Raw genomic sequence first — 18,420 nt, 5'->3', positions numbered from 1 at the left:
TATTATGTAGGCACTAAGAGACCACAGATGTCAGCCCAGATTATTTTACCCAGCAAAACTCTCAACAACCAGAGGCAGAGTAAACAAGATATTTCATGATTAAACCAGATTAAACAATACCTATTCACAAATCCAGCCCTACAGAAAGCACTAGAAGGAAAAATCCAACCAAATGAATTTAGATGCACCCATGAAAACACAGACAATAGATAATACCACACCAACTAATCCCAAAGAAGGGAAACACACAACACTACCACCAAAAAATAACAGGAATTAGCAATCACTGGTAATTAATATTTATTAATATCAATGGACTCAAATTGCCTATAAAAGCTAAAAGAATGGATGTGACAAAAGGATCCATCCTTCTGCTGCATATAAAAAACACACCTCAACTTCAAAGACAGATACTACCTCATAGTAAAAGTCTGGGAAATGTCTTTCCTTTCAAATGGACTTAAGAACAAGCTGATATAGCTATCCTAACATCTAGCAAAGTAGACTTCAAACTAAAATTAATCAAAAGAAATGAAGAAAGACATTAGATATTCAACACAGGAAAAATCCATCAAGATGAAGTCTCAATTCTGAACATTTATGCTTCAAATACAAGGGCACCCACTTATGTAAAAGAAACATTACTAGAGATTAAATCACACATGAAAACTCACACACCAATAGTGAGAGACTTCAACATCCCCCACTCTCACCAATGGACAGGTTTGCCAGACAGAAACATAATAGAGAAATAAGGGAACTAACAGACATTATAAATCAAAGGGACTTAATAGTCATGTACAGAACATTCTACCAAAAAAAAAAAAACAAAAAACAAAAAACAAAAACAGAGAATAAACCTTTTTCTCAGCACCCCATAGAACTTTCTCTAAAATTGACCACATACTTGTTCACAAAGCAACTCTCAACAGATACAAAAAAAATTAGAATAACCTTCTATAATTTATTGAACCACCATGGCTTACATTCTGATGAATTAAAAACAACACAAATTACAGAAAGCCTACATACTCATAGAAACTGAATAATGCTCAAGTGAATCACCATTGGGCCAAGGAAAAAATAAAGGAAAAAATTTAAGACTTCCTAGAATTCAATGAAAAAGAATGTACAACGTACCCAAACTTTTGGGGTACTATGAAAACAGTACAAAGGAAAGTTCATAGCTCTAAATGCCTACATAAAGAAATTGGAGAAATCTCACACTAGCAACTTAATAGAACACCTGAAAAGTCTAGAACAAAAAGAAGCAGACTCACTCACCCAGGAGGAGTTGATTCCAGGAAATTATCAAATTGAGGGCTGAAATCAATAAAATAGAAACAAAGAAAACAGTACAAAGAACTGATGAATAAACATTTGATTCTTTGAGAAAATCAGCAAGATAGACAAACCCTTATCCAAACTAACCAAAAGACAGAGGGAGAATATCCAAATTAACAAAATCAGAAATGAAAAGGGAGACATAACAACTGACAATGAGAAAATCCAGAAAATCATCAAGTCATACTTCAAAAACCTGTACTCTACAAAATTGGAAAAACTTAAAAGAAATGGTCAACTTTCTGGATAGGAACATATTCAATTAAGTAAAGACCAGATAAACAATTTTAATAGACCTATAACTCCTCTGGAAATAAAAGCAGTCATTAAAAGTCTCCCAAACAAAAAAAGTCCAGGGTCAGATGGTTTTAGTGCAAAATTCTAAGTGAATTTCAAAGAAGAACTAATACCAATACTTCTCAAATTGCTCCACACAGTAGAAACAGAATGAACATTGTCAAACTCTTCTATGAGGCTACAGTTACCCTGATACCCAAACCACATTAAGATGCAATAAAGAAAGAGAATTACAGACAAACCTCCCTCATGAATATTGATGCAAAAATACTCAATAAAATACTGGCAAACTGAATCCAAGGACACATCAAATTATATGCCATGATCAAGAAGGTTTCATCCCAGAGATGGCTTCAACATATAAAAATCTGTCAATGTAATACACCATATATACAAACTGAAAGAAAAAAATCACAAGATCATCTCATTAGATGCTGAAAAAGGCTTTGACAAAATCCAACACCCTTTCATTATAAAGATCTTGGAGAGATCAGGAATACAAGGAACATACCTAAACATAATAAAGGCAATTTACAGCAAGCAGACAGCCAACATTAAATTAAATGGAGAGAAATTCAAGGCAATTCCACTAAAATCAGGAACAAGACAAGGCTTTCACTCTCCCCATATCTATTCAATATAGTACTCAAAGTCCTAACTAGAGCAATAACTCAACAAAAGGAGATCAAGGGGATACAAAATGGAAAGGAAGAAGTCAAACTTCTACTATTTGCAGATGACATGATTGTATAGACAAGTGGCCCCCAAAATTCTACCAGGGAACTCATACAACTGGTAAACACCTTCAGTAATGTGGCAGGATACAAGATTAGCTAAAATAAAATCATTAAGCCTCCTATATACAGATGATAAAAGGGCTGAGAAAGAAATCAGAGAAACATCATTTTTTACAATAGCTACAAATAATATAAAATAGCTTCGGTAACTCTAACCAAACAAGTGAAGGACCTGTATGACAAGAACACTAAGACTCTGAAGAAAGAAACTGAAGAAGATATCAGAAAATGGAAAGATCTTCTATGTTCATGGATAGGTAGAACAAACATAATAAAAATGACAATCTGACGAAAAGCAATCTAAAAATTCAATGCAATCCCCATCAAGATCCCAACACAATTCTTCACACACCTCTAAAGAACAATACTTAACTTCATATGGTAAAACAAAATACCTAGGATAGCTAAAACAGTCCTTTACAATAAAGCAACTTCTGGAAGCATCACCATCCCTGACTTCAAGCTCTACTATAGAGCTATAGTAATAAAAACAGCTTGGTATTGGCATAAAAACTGTCATGTGGGCCAATGGAATTGAATTGAAGATCCTGACATTAATCCACACACCTATGAAGATCTGATTTTTGACAAAGAAGCCAAAACTGTACCACGGTGAAAAAGCATCTTCAATAAAGGGTGCTGGTATAACTAGATGTCAACACGTAGAGAATTGCAAATAGATCCATATCTGTTACCATGCAAAAAACTCAAGTCCATGTGGATAAAAGACCTCAACATAAATCCAGCTACACTGAACCTGATAGAGGAGAAAGAGGTATCTTTGAATGCATTGGCACAGGAGAACACTTCCTAAATATAGCACCAGTAGCACATACACTCAGAGCAACAATTCATAAATGTGACCTACTAAAACTGAGAAGCTTCTGTAAGGCAAAGGACACAGTAAATAAGACAAAACAACAGCTTACAGAATGAGAAAAAATCTTTACTAATCCCACATCTGACAGAGGACTGATCTCCAAAATATATAAAGAACTCAAGACACTAGACAGCAAAATACCAACCAATACAATTAAAAAAAAATGGGTTACAGACCTAAACAGAGATTTCTCAACAGAAGAATCTCAGGTGTCCAAAAGACATTTAAAGGATTACTCAACATCCTTCGCTATAAGAGAAATACAAGTCCAAAGGACTCTGAGATACCATCTTACACCTGTCAGAATGGCTATGATCAAAAACACTGATGACAGTTTATGTTGGAGAGGATGTGGAGAATAGGGAACACTCCTCCACTGTTGGTGGGAACTCAAATGTGTACAGCCACTTTGGAAATCAGTACAGCAGTTTCTAAGAAAACTGGTTATCAATCTACTTCAAGACCCAATGATACCACTTTTGGGCATATAACCAAGGGATGCTCAACCATACCACAAGGACACTTGCTCAACTATGTTCATAACAGCATTATTTGTAATAGCCAGAACCTGGAAGCAACTTAGATGCCTCTCAACCAAAGAATGGATACAGAAAATGTGGTACATATACACAATAGAGTATTACTCAACTCTAAAAACCAATGACATCATGAAATTTGTTGGAAAATGGATGGAACTAGAAAGTATCTTCAGTGATGTAATCCAGACTCAGAAAGATAAACATAGTAAGTACTCACTCATAAGTGAATACTAGATGTAATGCAAAAGATAACCAGACTACAACCCACAGCTCCAGAGAAGCTAGAAATGTCTTGGGAAGGAGAAACAGCAGATCTCCATGAGTAAACTGGAGATTAGTGAAGGCAATAGAGGGGAGAGGATGGGTGATGAGAACATGTTGGAATGGGAAGGTTGAGCTAGCTGCGGGAGGGATGGAGTGGGAGAGCAATGAAAGAGATATTTTGATAGATGGAGACATTAAAGGGTATGGAGAAACCTGGTACTTGGGAAATTTCCAGCAATCCAGAAGAAAAACTCCTAGCAATAGTGGAGAGGGTGCCTGTTCTGGCCTACAATGATCAGATTGGTGAATGCCTTGTCATCATAAAGCCTTCATCCAGTAACTGATGGAAGCAGATGCAGACATCCACAACCAAGCACCAGGCCAAGCTCCAGAAACCCAGTAGAAGAGAGGGATGAGGGATTTTAAGAGCAAATGAGGGTCAAGGTCATGATGGGGAAATCTACAGAGACAAATGAACTGAGCTCATAGAAACTCACAAACTTTAGAACAATTGCTGTGGAACCTGCATGGGAGTGTACTATACCTCTGCATGTGGGAGACCATTGTGTAGCATGGTCTGTTTGAGGGGTTCCTGGAAGTGTGATCAGGATCTATCTCTGGTGCATGAGCTAATTTTCTGGATCCTATTACCTATGGTCAGACACCTTGCTCACTCTTGATGCAAGGGGGAGGGGTTTGGTCCTGCATCAACTGAATTTACTAGGCTTTGCTGTCTCTCATGAGAGGACTTACCATTTTGGAGGAGAGAGTAAGAGGTTGTCATGGGGAAGGCATGGAGGAGCAAGAGGAGGGAAGAGGGAGTTCTGGGGTTGGTATGTAAAATGAATAAAGAAAATTTAATTAAAAAGGAAGAAAGCAATTTCTGAAAGATGTTCTTGGCTATCTCTATTTGTGTTTTGGTACTTACATGTCTTGTTCCCAAAGACAGAAACAAAGATACACTAACATCAGCAAGTAAATAAAAATAAAAACATGGCCAAAATATGATTTGAGTTCTTATTCAATACTCATTTTTATAATAGTTATTTTTCCTTTAAGTGAAATATCATAATATTTTACCTCGCATTAATTAGGACATAAAATTTTATCATGAGATAGTCAAATGTTGAAATAGATAGGCTCAAATGGCTACATGGTTATCTAAATTTCAGTTATAAATTAGATAGCTACAGCAGCTATTTAACCACATATCCAGTATTAGGGGAGTTATACAGGAAACATTTAGTTTTCTCAATATGGCAGCTGAGAAATCAAATAAGAAAATAGGGCTTGAAGTGTGTGTTCATTTTCTGATTCTGTGATTTAGTATTTATATGTATTTATGTGGTGAAATGATAACCCTTACTCTTCAGGAGGACAAAAATCTCATCTCTAACAGATGCACCTTCCTGAACTCACATAAACCCAATAACCCATTATGTTCTCAAATTCTTAGTCCACAGAGTTATGATTTATTATCTAAGTATAGATGTCGATATCCATAGTCCTGCTATTGCTTGACTTAGATGATATTCTCTTCACAATTCATCTCCCTTCTTATGAAAGGTACCACCAAAACATGGCCTGTTTTTTTATGGGACCATATAGGTACTACCCATGCCAATGATCCAGGTAGGCTACGTTTACTATCTGCCTTCATACCTCCTGAACTGTAGTACCCTTCATCCTCTTACCACTCACCTGGGGCATTCCTCTTATACCATCTACTTCCTCTGAGACTCACCACCAAATTGAACCACACTTGCTATAAAGGCATCTGTAGCCTGCTCATGTGGCATAGACAATTTTTGTAATGTTATTCCTACTTATCCATAAGCCTGGAACATCTTTCCATCTTATGGTATCTTCTTCAATTTCTTTCTTCAAAAACTTGAAGTTCTTGGAATACAGGTCTTCACTTGCTTGATTAAAGATGCTCCAAGATATTTTATATTATTTTTGACTATTGTAAAGGGTGTTGTTTCCTGATTTCTTTGCAACATGATGTGGGAGATCCTGATTTTTTGAGTTAACATTATATCCAGCCACTTCCCTGAAGGTGTTTATCAACTGTACCAGTTCTCTGATAGAATTTTTGGGATCACATATATAATAGCATATCACCTGCCAATAGAAATATTTTGATTTCTTCTTTTCTAATTTGTATCCCCTTGATTTATTTTAGTTCTCTCATTGCTCTAGCTAGAACTTTCAGTACTATATTGAATACATGTGGAAAAACTGGACAGTCTTGTCTTGTTCCTGATCTTACTGGAATTGTGTTGAATTTCTCTCCATTTAAATGTTGGCTATAGACTTGTAACCTGCATTTATTATGTTTGGGTATGATCCTGGTATTGTTGGTCTTTCTGAGACTTTTATTATGAAGTGTCATTAGATTTTTGTCAAAAGCCTTTTCTGCATCTAATGACCATGATTTTTTTTTCAGTTTGCTTATATGGTGAATTACATTGACAGGTTTTTGTATGTTGGACTATCCCTGTATCTCTGGGATGAAGCTTACTTGATCATGGTAGATTATCTTTTTTATGTGTTTTTGGATTCACTTTGCAAATATTTTAATGAGTATTTTGCATCAATATTCACGAGGCAAATTGGTCCAGAATTCTCTTTATTTGTTGAATCTTCATGTGGTTTGGGTGTCAGGGTGACTCTGGCTTCATAAAATGAATTTGCAATGTTCTTTCTGTTTCTATTTTATGAAATAATTTGAGTAGTGTCAGTAGTAGCTCTTCTTTGAAGATCTGTGGAATTTTGTGCTAAAACCATCTGGCCCAGGCCTTTTTTTGCTTGGGAGATTTTAGCAACTCCATCTATTTCCTTAGGGATTTTAGTTATATTTAATTTGTTTATCTGATCTTGATTTAACTTTGGTTATTGGTATTTATTGAGGAAATTATCCTTTTTTTTTTTAGAATTTCCAATTTTGTGAAGTACAGGTTTTTGATGTCTGACCTAATGATTCTTAGGAGTCCCTTGATAACTGCTGTTATATCCCTCTTTACATTTCTCATTTTTTAAATTTGGATATCCATTGTCTGCCTTTTAGTTAATTTGTATTGGGGGTTTCATATCTTGTTAATTTTTTGTGAAGAACCATATCTTTGTTTCATTTATTTTTGTATTGTTTTCTTTGTTTCTATTTTATTGACTTCAGCCCTCACTTTGATTCCTGCAGTCTTGGGTGCATTTGCTTCTTTTTTTTTCTAGAGTTTTTAAGTGTACTGTTTGGTGTCTTGCATGAGATTTCTCTAATTTCTTTATGAAGGCCCTTAGTGCTATGAACTTTCCTCTTAGCACCACTTTCGCTGTTTCCCATAAATTTGGCTGTGCTGTGATTCATCTTCATAGAACTCTAGGATATCTTAGTTTTTTATTTGTTCCTTGACCGAGTGGTGATAAACTAGAAAGTTGTTCAGTTTCTGTAAGTTTGCAGACTTTTTGCCATTTCTCTTGTAGAACTACAACTTTAATCCACAGTGGTCTGATAAGGAACAGTGGTATATGTGAATTTTCTTGCATCTGTTGAGACTTGCTCTGTGACCAAGTTTATGGTCAATTTTGGAGAATGTTCCATGAGGGGCTGAGTAGAAGGTATTGTCTTTTGTCTTCCTATAAAATGTTCTATAGATTCTATCAGCTTCATTTGTGTGAATATGTCTGTTAGTTCCATTATTTCTCTTTTTAGTTTTTATCTGGATGACCTGTGCACTGGTGAGAGTGTAGTGCTGAAGTCTCCTCCAATGTGTGAAGTTCAATGTGTGATTTAAACTTCGATAGCTTATCTTTGACAAATATGGATGTTCTTGTGTTTGGGGCATAGATGTTCAGAATTGAGACATCATCTATGTGGATATTTCCTTTGATGAGTATGAAATGTACTTTTTTAAAATCTCTTTTGATTAAATTTGTTGGAAGTATATTTTCTTTGATTAGAATAGCTACACCAGCTTGCTTCTTTGGTTCATTTGCTTGAAAAATCTTTTCCAATCCTTTACTCTGAGGTAGTTTATCTTTGGTGTTAAGGTTTATTTCTTGAATGCAGCAGAAGGATGGTATCTATTGTGCTAGCCTGTGTCTTTTTAATGACAAATTGAGTCCACTGATATTGAGAGATATTAATAACCAATGATTGGTAATTCCTGTTATTGTGTTGGTGGTAGTGTGTGTGTGTGTGTGTGTGTGTGTGTGTGTGTGTGTGTGTTAGTATTTACCTTCCTTGTATTTTGTTGGTGTGAAATTATTTATTGCCTGTGATTTTGTGGATATAAACTCCCTTGGATTTGTGTTTTCTTTCTGTTACATTCTGTAGGGTTGGATTTGTGAAGAGATATTGCTTAAATTCTACTTTGTCAAGAAATATCTTGTTTCTCTCTCCATCTATGGTGATTTAATGTTTTGTTGGTAGTCTTGGATGGTATCCATGGTATCTTAGGGTCTGCAAGACATCTTTCCAGGCCATTCTGGCTTTTGTGCTCTCCGATAAGAAGACTAGTATAATTCCAATGCATCTGCCTTTATAAATAACTTGGAATTTTTCCTTTGCAGCTTTCAATATTCTTTCTTTATTCTGTATGTTTAATGCCTTTATTATATGCCATAGGGACTTTTTTTCTGGTTCAATCTATTTACTTTTCTGTTAGCTTCTTCTATCTGTATAGAAATATACATTTTTAGGTAAGAAAAATTTTCTTCTATGATTTTGTTGAATATATTTTCTGGGTCTTTGAGTGGGAATTCTCCTTCTATTATTATGTTTAGTCCTTTCATAGTGTCTCAGATTTCCTGAAATTTTGTGTTACAAATTTTGTAGATTTAACATTTTCTTTGATCAAAGAATATGTTTCTATTGTATCTTCAATGCCTGATACTGTTTCTTCCATCTCTTGTATTCTGTTGGGGATGGTTGCATTTTTATTTCCCATTCTCTTGCCCAGGTTTTCCATTTCCAGAATTCCCTCTGTTTGTATTTTCTTTATTGCTTCTATTTCCATTTTCAGGTCTTGAACAGCTTCCTTCACCTGTTTGTTTTTTCTTGGCTTTCTTCAAGAGATTTATTGATTTTATCCAATTGTTTTTGGTTGCCTTTTCCTCCATTTCTTTAGGAGATGCTTTCATTCCTCTTTAAAGATGCTATTATCATCATAAAGTAATTCTTAAGGTCATTTTCTTGTGATTCAGCTGGGTTGGAGTGTTCAGTTCTTGCTGTCATAGGATAACTGGGCTCTGGTGATGCCATATTGCTCTTTCCGTTGCTAATTGTGTTCTTATACTGGCATGTAGGCATCTGGGATGACTGTAGCTCTAGTTGTTGGTTCCTGAGTTTGTCTTTGTTAGATGAGTGTTTTGCTCCTTGGTTTCATTTTGTCCCTTCTGTTTCATTTCTGGTCTTCTGGCCTATGAGGCAATGGGTTCTGGTAATTAGTGAGTCTTCAGGTTGAGCAGGATGTCTCTGCTTTTGTTTTTGTCACCTTCAAGACCTCTGAGTTTTTGGATGAAAACTTTACTTCTGAGGCTCCAAGAACCTCTGTGGCCTTTGGGGTTATGGGTACCTGCTTGGTCTCTGTGATTTCTATAATTGTATAGTTTCCAGTAAAGCAGAAGTTTTCTGCAGAAATTGTGGGCTGGGATATGGAGCTCAGGAGAGAGGATACAGCTGGGGGCTGTTGGATCAGCTTTAGAGATTGTTAATTGGCAGTGGACATTATCTGACCTAGGTTCCCTAGAATCAGGCTTTTCTTGGGTTAGCAGAAGTTTTGTGTCAAAGTTGTGGGACAGATTATGGAGCCCAGGCAAGGGGGTACAGCCTGGAGCTGTTGGGTAGGCTTTTTGGAGTATTGGTGGGCAGTGGGTGTTGTCTTACCTGGGGTCCATTGGACCAGCCTGGCTTCTGGTAAAGAAGCTGGAGCTGTGGGAGGAAATATGCAGCCCCATGGAGAGGGTTCAGTCTAGGAATAGGTTTCCTAGATCTATACAGCCTCTGGTAAGACAATTAGCGTTGTGGGCCAGAGTATGAAACACAGGAGAGGTAGTTAACACTTTCTTAATCCAGTATCATGTCTAAGCACATTCTAAATACTTACTTTTGTACTTATAGATAAATTCATTCTGAATCTTCATTGAAGAAATTTCTTTTTGCAATAGATATAGAAAAGTAAATTATAGAAATCCACAGTTTGTTGATATACAGAGAACAAGTGACTAAGGGGTGTGTAAACCCAATGAATAGATACATCTTCAATTCCTATACATATGTCTGGGAAATACCATGGAAAAGGGATTAGAAGTATTCTAAAAGACAGAGGATGAGAACATCTTTTGTGAGACTGTATACTCTACACAGGAAGGAAAGCTGTTCAAATGAACTCTCAATTGTATGATAGCCTAAATAAGACTTGAGTAATGGCAACACTAGAAGACATAGCCACATGAGTAGAGAAAGTACTATTAATCCCTAGCCCTTGTCCTATAGGTAATTAGAGACTGCCAAGAGAAGGAAAATCAGTCTTTGACAGGAATGAATCACCTAATTGGTTATCCAATACCCACTATTCAGTCCTAAAAACATATATAAATTAAATATATATGAATAATAACAACTCATATTCATATATGCATACATTATGAGCAAAATTAAATGGAATCAGCAGTATCTAGTCTTTCAGGTATCAGTATGTATACACAAAACAGTGCAGTTGAAGATTTCCTGTGTCCACCTGACTCCTGAAGCCACTCTGATCCAAGTAAACACACAGAGACTTATATTACTTATAAACTGTGTGGCTGTGGCAGGTTTCTTGCTATCTAGTTCTTATATCTTAAATTAACCCATTTTTATTAATTTATAAGTTGCCACGTGGCTTGTAGCTTACTGGTACTTTTACATTTTGTTTCCTTTGTGTCTGGCTGGCAACTCCTGACTCAGCCTTCCTGTTCCCAGAATTCTCTTCTCTCTTTGTCATACTCATACTTCCTGCCTGGCTCCTAGCCAATCAGTACTTTATTTATTAACCAATCAGAGCAACACATTTACAGCATACAAAGCAATATCCATAGCACTTCCCTTTTTCTTTTTTTTTTTTAAAAAGAAAGGTTTTAACTTTAACATAGTAAAATTACATATAAGAAAACAATTATCAAGCAAGAATTATAGTTACAATATCTAGTCTATTTATAATATCTAGTCTATTTGTGTTTGGCAAAATTAAAAAAGATATACTATCTATCATATATTTGTAAGTCTAAGGTTTCATATCTAACTTATCTTTTATCATAACTAAGGAAATTGTAACTATCTAGTCTTCAAGTACATCAAATACCTCAGGAGGATATAATATTACCTGAGAAACAGGAGAAGGACACAAGCAACTTTTGGGAGTCTTGCAAGAGTAGACAGAGACATCTGGCAGCCTGGACAGTCATCCAAAGTTCCTCTGTAAAGTTGGGGCATCTGTCTTCAGCCCATAAGCCTGGAGTCTCTCAGTCACTTCTCTGTGTCCTGTAGAATGTTTGGCAGTTTCCTCTGTGAAGCGGGAACCTGAAGGACCATTTCGCCAAGCAAAGTTCAGTGGTCACCTTCCTATGGGTCCTGCATGTCCAGTTGATCAAGCAGTCCAGGAAATAACAGTTTCTTGCCCAAATGGCAATTTTTGCCAAGAAGAACATAAACTCCGAATAGAGTGTTTTTGATGCCTGTCCTCCTCTCTGAAGTGAATTGGTGCTGCCAGGAGCAGACATGTATCATTGTCCAGAAAGTCTAAATTTTTAAAACATATTAAATGCCATATTCTGTAGGTCTTTGAAGATTACCTACCTAATTGAATTATATCTATGTATACCTAGAAGACTTAATATGACTATAAGTTTGACTATCATAGAAGACTAATTATTAATCTGTATTATTTAATTATCCATTACAATGTAAATGAGTTACATAAACATATACCTCAAATGAAAGTAGAAATATATATATATATATGTACATATATATATAGTATAACAAAATTAATTTTAAACTTGTATCAATAAACTAAAAACCATAGCAATGCAAAACATTTCTAAACAAGTTGTTGCTCTTTAAAATTTAAAATTAATTTACTCTTTCATCCTATCATATCTATACTATCCCATTTTTTTCTTTAGAAAGAGATTACATTTATAATCAAACCGTTTTAAATAAAAATACTGGTTTTTCTCTGTCCTGCACTAGAGGGCTCTTCTGATATAGGACAGAAGAATCTCTCAACCTTTCCTTTTAGCAGTATGCTTGAATTTAGAGGAGTGAACCAATTCCATCTCCAAATACAGCTTGGTATATTTGGGAATTTGGGCATAGCTTCTCTTACCACTTCTTGCTGGATGAGGGTGCTGTATTCTTATGGGGACACAAAGAAAATTTTAGGATTAGGGGGTAGTCAGTAAGGCTGTATTGTCTGAGCCAGTTGCCTTGAGACCATTCTGGATGTTGGATCATCTGGGCCATGGTGTCATAGGAGACCTTTCAGGGGATCTTGGCTGGTCAAACCTGATGTATCTTAATCTGGAACAAATCCATAGCCTCTTGATTTCTGTGGAAACAAAAGCAGAGCCTCCTTTCCAAAGCAACATATCCTTACATCCAAATTTTGAAGTCAAGGTACCTTTAAAATATACATATTGGTTTAGCTGAGCAGCCTTTATAATCAAATGTCTTTCTGCAGTTTAAAATCTCAAAAGACAATACAATAGAGATTCTCTGAGTGATACCTATCTTTACATGGCTTATTTTTTATATTACTTTTACTTTCTCTTTAAAGACTTTACTTTTTAAAACTATTACTTTATATAACTGCATATATTACCTTTTCTCTCCCTTCCAAGCCTACGTGCATTTTTACACACATTGTAAACTATTCCATCTGAATCTGTCTTGTTGTGAACCTCTTGCTTTAAACTGCAGCATTATCAAGACTGAAATGGCAGCTGTGGCTGCTGGCTCCACCCACTTCAGCTTCCCAACATGGCAGTTGTATATTTACCGCCAGCTCTAGATCTGGAATCCATGTGTACCTTCAACTCTCAGAAGCAGTGGGTTTATGCTTCTGTCAAAGCAGTGTGTAGCCCAGAAACCTTTTTTTTTTTTTTTTTTTAGCAGCAAAAGCTATATTCACCATACACCATGTTGCCCAGCTTGCAGAAAACTCTGTAACTTGGCAGGAATATGTCATGGTGTAGCTTCAGTCCACATGTCACAAACCCACCATAGAGTAGCTCAAGCTTGCATGTTGCAGCATCTCGCCACCAGCATGAGACATGAAATATTTTTAGGTTTAAGGTGGAAAATCAAGCCATTGGGTGCCATTTGTAGTTGGAGTTTTCCTGTGTCCACCTGGCTCTTGCAGCAGCTCTGACCCAAGTAAACATACAGAGACATATATTACTTGTAAACTATATGGCTGTTGCAGTCTTCTTGCTATCTAGTTCTTATATCTTAAATTAACCCATTTCTATTAATCTACAAGTTTCCATGTGGCTTGTGGCTTACTGGCACTTTTACATCTTGCTTACTCCTGACTCAGCCTTCCTGTTCCCAGATTTCTCCTCTCTCTTTGTCCTGTCTATACTTCTTGTCTGGCTACTGGCCAATCAGCACTTTATTTTTTAACCAATCAGAGCAACACATTCACAGCATACAAAGCAATATTCACAACAAAATGGTAGCTATTCTACTAAATATAACAGTGGTAATAGAACAAAGTATAAGGAGAACTTATAGTGAAGGAAGGGGAACCATAGGACAGGGAAGACTATTTTGCTAATAGCAGATTCAAAAAGAGAAAATTATATTTTAAACATCTATTAAGTATAATGATAAAATCCATTAATTTGTACAATTAATAAGTGCTAGCAAAATAAAATTTCAATGTGTTAAATTGGTCAATATATGAGCTACAAATCTATAAACTCATTACATTTTCCTTAAATAAAATCATGACTTGCACTCTCTTCTGAATGATTCTTTCTTATCTTTACAGAATTAAGCCCAAGACCTACATGTTTTTTCTGTCCCTTCTCTTTGCCATTGAAGAAATCAACAGAAATGCTCATATTTTACCCAATATAACTTTGGGATTTGATGTGTATAATATCCCATTTATTGATGCAGACACAATGTATGTCTTTTTAAAGTGGATCTCAGGGATTGACAATATGATTCCTAATTACAACTGTAGGAAAGAGAGCAAGTCTGTAGCACTGATTACAGGGCCATCATGGACAGTATCTACTCTTATTGGAGAACTGTTAGAGGTGTACAAGTTCCCACAGGTAAGTATTGTAGCCGTGGAGTGAAATGAATTGATTATTTGTTCAGTGATAATGACATATTCATGAGTAAAATGAAAAGTGGAGACTGGATATATGCATTAGGCAAAATGTATGTTTAAATGTAATTACTCAGGAGTCTTCATTAGAAATAGACTACTTGTAGAGGCTGTGGAAGACAATGCATTTTTCTGAATCTGAGTCTAATCATTAATATTACAAAAATTCTGAGGAAAAGGATGGTGACTATAACTATGAGATAAACCAATCTTCCTTCCCAAAACTTATAGCTATTGTTAAGTGCAAATCAGGTCTCATAATTGTGTAAGACATCTTCATATTACTATTAATATTACTTAATATTACTATTAATAATCTTAATATTACTATTAACTCTCTTATTCCTTCAGCTCACCATTGGGCATTTTGATCCCATCCTGAGTGGCAATATCCATTTAACTTCTATATATCAGATGGCACCTAAAGACACATTTCTGACCCATGCTATAACCTCTTTAATCCTCCATTTCCACTGGAACTGGGTGGGGCTTTGTATCTCAGAAGATGAAAGAAGCATTCAGTTTTGGTCTAACTTTAGAATAGAATTGGACAAGAACAGTATCTGTGTGGCCTTTGTGGAAATCATGTCAATTGGTAGATCATCATTATCTCCAGATATTAAGGTGGATCATCTTCATCACATCTGGAAATCATCAGTAAATGTGATTATAGTCTATTTTGACTCTGATTCTCTGGTGACATTCTTTTACATGGTCGAACAGTCTCTAATGACCCAAAAAGTCTGGGTCATGGCCTCACCATATTATTCTTCCAAAATGAAACATAGTGTATTTTTACACCCAGTTCATGGATCTCTCATGTTTTCACACCACCATAAGGAAATAGCAGGTTATAGAAAATTTATCCATAGTGTTAACCCCTTGAAATACCCAAATGACATTTACTTAGCTATATTCTGGTCTTTCTTTTTTGATTGTTCATTTTCTGAGTCTGACTGTACACAACTGGAGAACTGTCCACTCAATGCCTCCATGGGAATGTTACCTAATCCACTTATTGACATGGCCTTAAGTGAGGAGAGTTACAACCTATACAATGCTGTGTATGCTGTGGCCCATGTTCTTCATGATTTATTTCTTCACCAATTAGAATTTCAGGGACTAGGAGGTGTAAAGAGACTGGTGCATTTCCCCTGGAAGGTAAAGTGCACTCTTGGATGGCACAAATTATAAGAAAGACAGTTTTATAAGGAAAGAATTTATGGGATCAGAAAGTGAGCAGTTTAGGGTGTGTTTTTACAGAAATCTCAGAAAAAAATCCCTTGAAGAACAAAGTACTATCATGAAATAGGAAATGCACTTGAAGTGAACATTCTCATTTTGTTTTTTGTAAAATTTATACACACACACAGTGTGTGTGTGTGTGTGTGTGTGTGTGTGTGTGTGTGTGTGTGTGTGACTACATCAATGTAAATATGGGGCTGGGTTTCACAGCACTCACATAGAAATCAGAAGACAAATTGCTAGAGTCGTTTCTTTCCCATTACATGTGTTCTGATGATTAAACCAATGTTTTCCAGCATGGTGTCATTAACCATGTCTGGTATTCCATTCCCCTGATCTTAGGGTTTTGCCATTTAAGTAAGTTAACATCTTCAGCAGAAAATATTTTCTATATAAAAATGATGATTTAATTACAATTTGCTGAAGAGCTGTCAATATACAAAATAACTTCAGGAATGTCTAAACGCTGATGAGATAACATGGGCACTGTATATAAATAATCTCTTATAAAGTGAATTTTATGTATCCATAGACACACAAGCATCTTTATGTCCTGTATACATTTTGAATATGTCAAGCTTTCACTACACTACTGAGATCTGGATGAACAACAGTTAACCATGTTCTGATTCATAGTACATTTTGTTTCATCTTACTGAATCTTGTAATATTTTGATATTTCAGTTTTCATACCATTGAACTTTTTATGCTTTATTATTGTTCTAAATCTGCCTTGTGATGTAATAGATAAAAAACAAGAAGGGCTTTTCCATACATTGCTTTCTTTGTTAACCTGAGCCATTCATCTCTCGTAGCTGCACTCCTTTTTAAGGAATACTCACTTTTACCATTTGGATTCTAACCAAGTGATGTTGGATGAGAAAAGGAAATCTGTGGCAGAATATGATATTCTCAACTATTGCCATTTTCCAACACATTTTGTACATGTGTTGAAAGTAGGGATGTTTTCTCCATTTGCTCCACCTGGTCAGCAATTGTCCTTACATGCGGACATGATAGAGTGGGCCTTAGGATTTACAGAGGTTGGTGGAAGCTAACATAATATTTTGAACTACAAACAAATAAGTAGCACCATAATTATGCTTTTATTATTCTTGATTTCTGGTTTCTCTGTTATTGGCCTTCAATGTACTTTCCTCAACTATAATCTAAGTAATTTTTGTTTACACTGATAGAATTGGTCTTGTGTATTTGTCAAACTTTGCATAAGATTTATGTCTTTCATAAGATCCAAATACAATGCCTTTGTCAACATTTAGCACTATAAAATTGTCTAAGGAACTAAACCTATAAAAACACACATAGTATAGATCACTGTGTACCATAGTCAGTTATTTTATTGATATTTTTCTTGTAGGGTAGTATTACAGTGGAAGTCCATGGCAGAAGAAAATATGTGGGGACATGATAATCAAGGAGCAAGTGAAAAACATCTGGTACCAGGTTCTAACTATCCACACTCAAAGCATCAATTTAGTGAGCTTCTGTTTATCAGGATCCAAATTGTACAGATTCCACCAATTCTCAGAGAGTTTCAGGATTAGAGCACTATCTTTAGTCCATGAACATATATGAACAAACATGAACAGCTTCCAAACAATAGTTTTACTGAAGAACACAATGTTATGTTGTTCCTGTTCACTGAGTCACTGTATTTATTGTTATGTTGCATGAATGATGAAGTAGTTACTAGTGCATCTCTGATTTTCCTCAGACCCCACAATCACTGTGCAGTGAGAGTTGTAGTCCTGGATTCAGGAAAGCACATATGGAAGGAAAGGCTATCTGTTGTTTTGATTGTACTCCTTGCCCAGAAAATGAGATTTCTAATGAAACAAGTAAGTGTAAACATTATGAACACAGTCATCCTTTCTCTTTAGTATTCCTCTTTAAATCCAATAAATGGATATCACTTAGAAAATATCTTTAAAATCAAATTAATGTCCTTGTATTTAGTTATTTATTTTAAAAATCTATTACTAAAATGAATTACAAAATTACATGATAAGCAGAACACAATCACAAATCTGTCTTGATAATTATTATATTTTTGGGAAAGTAGGTATCACTGTATGTCTTTGGTGACTAGAATCCTTGTGCTGTCTTGTTTGTATAATAATTAGAGGCACCTCCCACCTGTGTTTCATCTTCAGTTATTTTCTTTCTTTCTTCCTTCCTTCCTTCCTTCCTTCCTTCCTTCCTTCCTTCCTTCCTTCCTTCCTTCCTCCCTCCCTCCCTCCCTCCCTCCCTCCCTCCCTCCCTCCCCCCCCCCCCCCCCTCTCTCTCTCTCTCTCTTTCTTTCTTCCTTTCAGTTTTTCAAGACAGGGTTTCTCTGTAGTTTTGGTGCCTGTACTGGATCTCGCTCTGTAGACCAGGCTGGCCTCAAACTCACAGAGATTTGCCTGGCTCTGCCTCCTGAGTGCTGGTATTAAAGGTGTGGGCTACTGCTGCCTCGCTTCAGTTATTTTCAAAGGTTTTATTTTATTAATACATTGGTTTTCAAATCCTGGGTTGTCTCCATTTTTGTCTACCTTATGTTTTAGTTTCTGTGAAGATCATTCAAGTGTTTTTTCTCCTTATGTTAATGCTTCTTAAAAATCATTCAGCTCTTTCTTCATGTCATCTTTAAACTCCATTTATTCTTTGATGCT

General features: G+C 35.8%; 1 protein-coding gene across 1 annotated transcript in view; it reads left to right on the top strand.

Moving 5' to 3' along the window:
• LOC114709607 (vomeronasal type-2 receptor 116-like) overlaps window positions 1-18,420 on the top strand; it is a 60,586-nt gene that overhangs the window by 35,601 nt on the left and 6,565 nt on the right. Inside the window, exons 2-5 of the mRNA XM_028893544.1 lie at window positions 14,156-14,447; window positions 14,855-15,664; window positions 16,564-16,791; window positions 17,484-17,607. Coding sequence (XP_028749377.1) covers window positions 14,156-14,447; window positions 14,855-15,664; window positions 16,564-16,791; window positions 17,484-17,607 — 1,454 coding nt within the window. The remainder of the gene's footprint in view (window positions 1-14,155; window positions 14,448-14,854; window positions 15,665-16,563; window positions 16,792-17,483; window positions 17,608-18,420) is intronic.

This window comes from Peromyscus leucopus, chromosome 17, assembly GCF_004664715.2.
Source record: "Peromyscus leucopus breed LL Stock chromosome 17, UCI_PerLeu_2.1, whole genome shotgun sequence".
Classification (NCBI taxonomy): domain Eukaryota; kingdom Metazoa; phylum Chordata; class Mammalia; order Rodentia; family Cricetidae; genus Peromyscus; species Peromyscus leucopus.
Note: the sequence above shows the minus strand (reverse complement) of the source record. Positions and strands in the feature narration are given on the sequence as shown.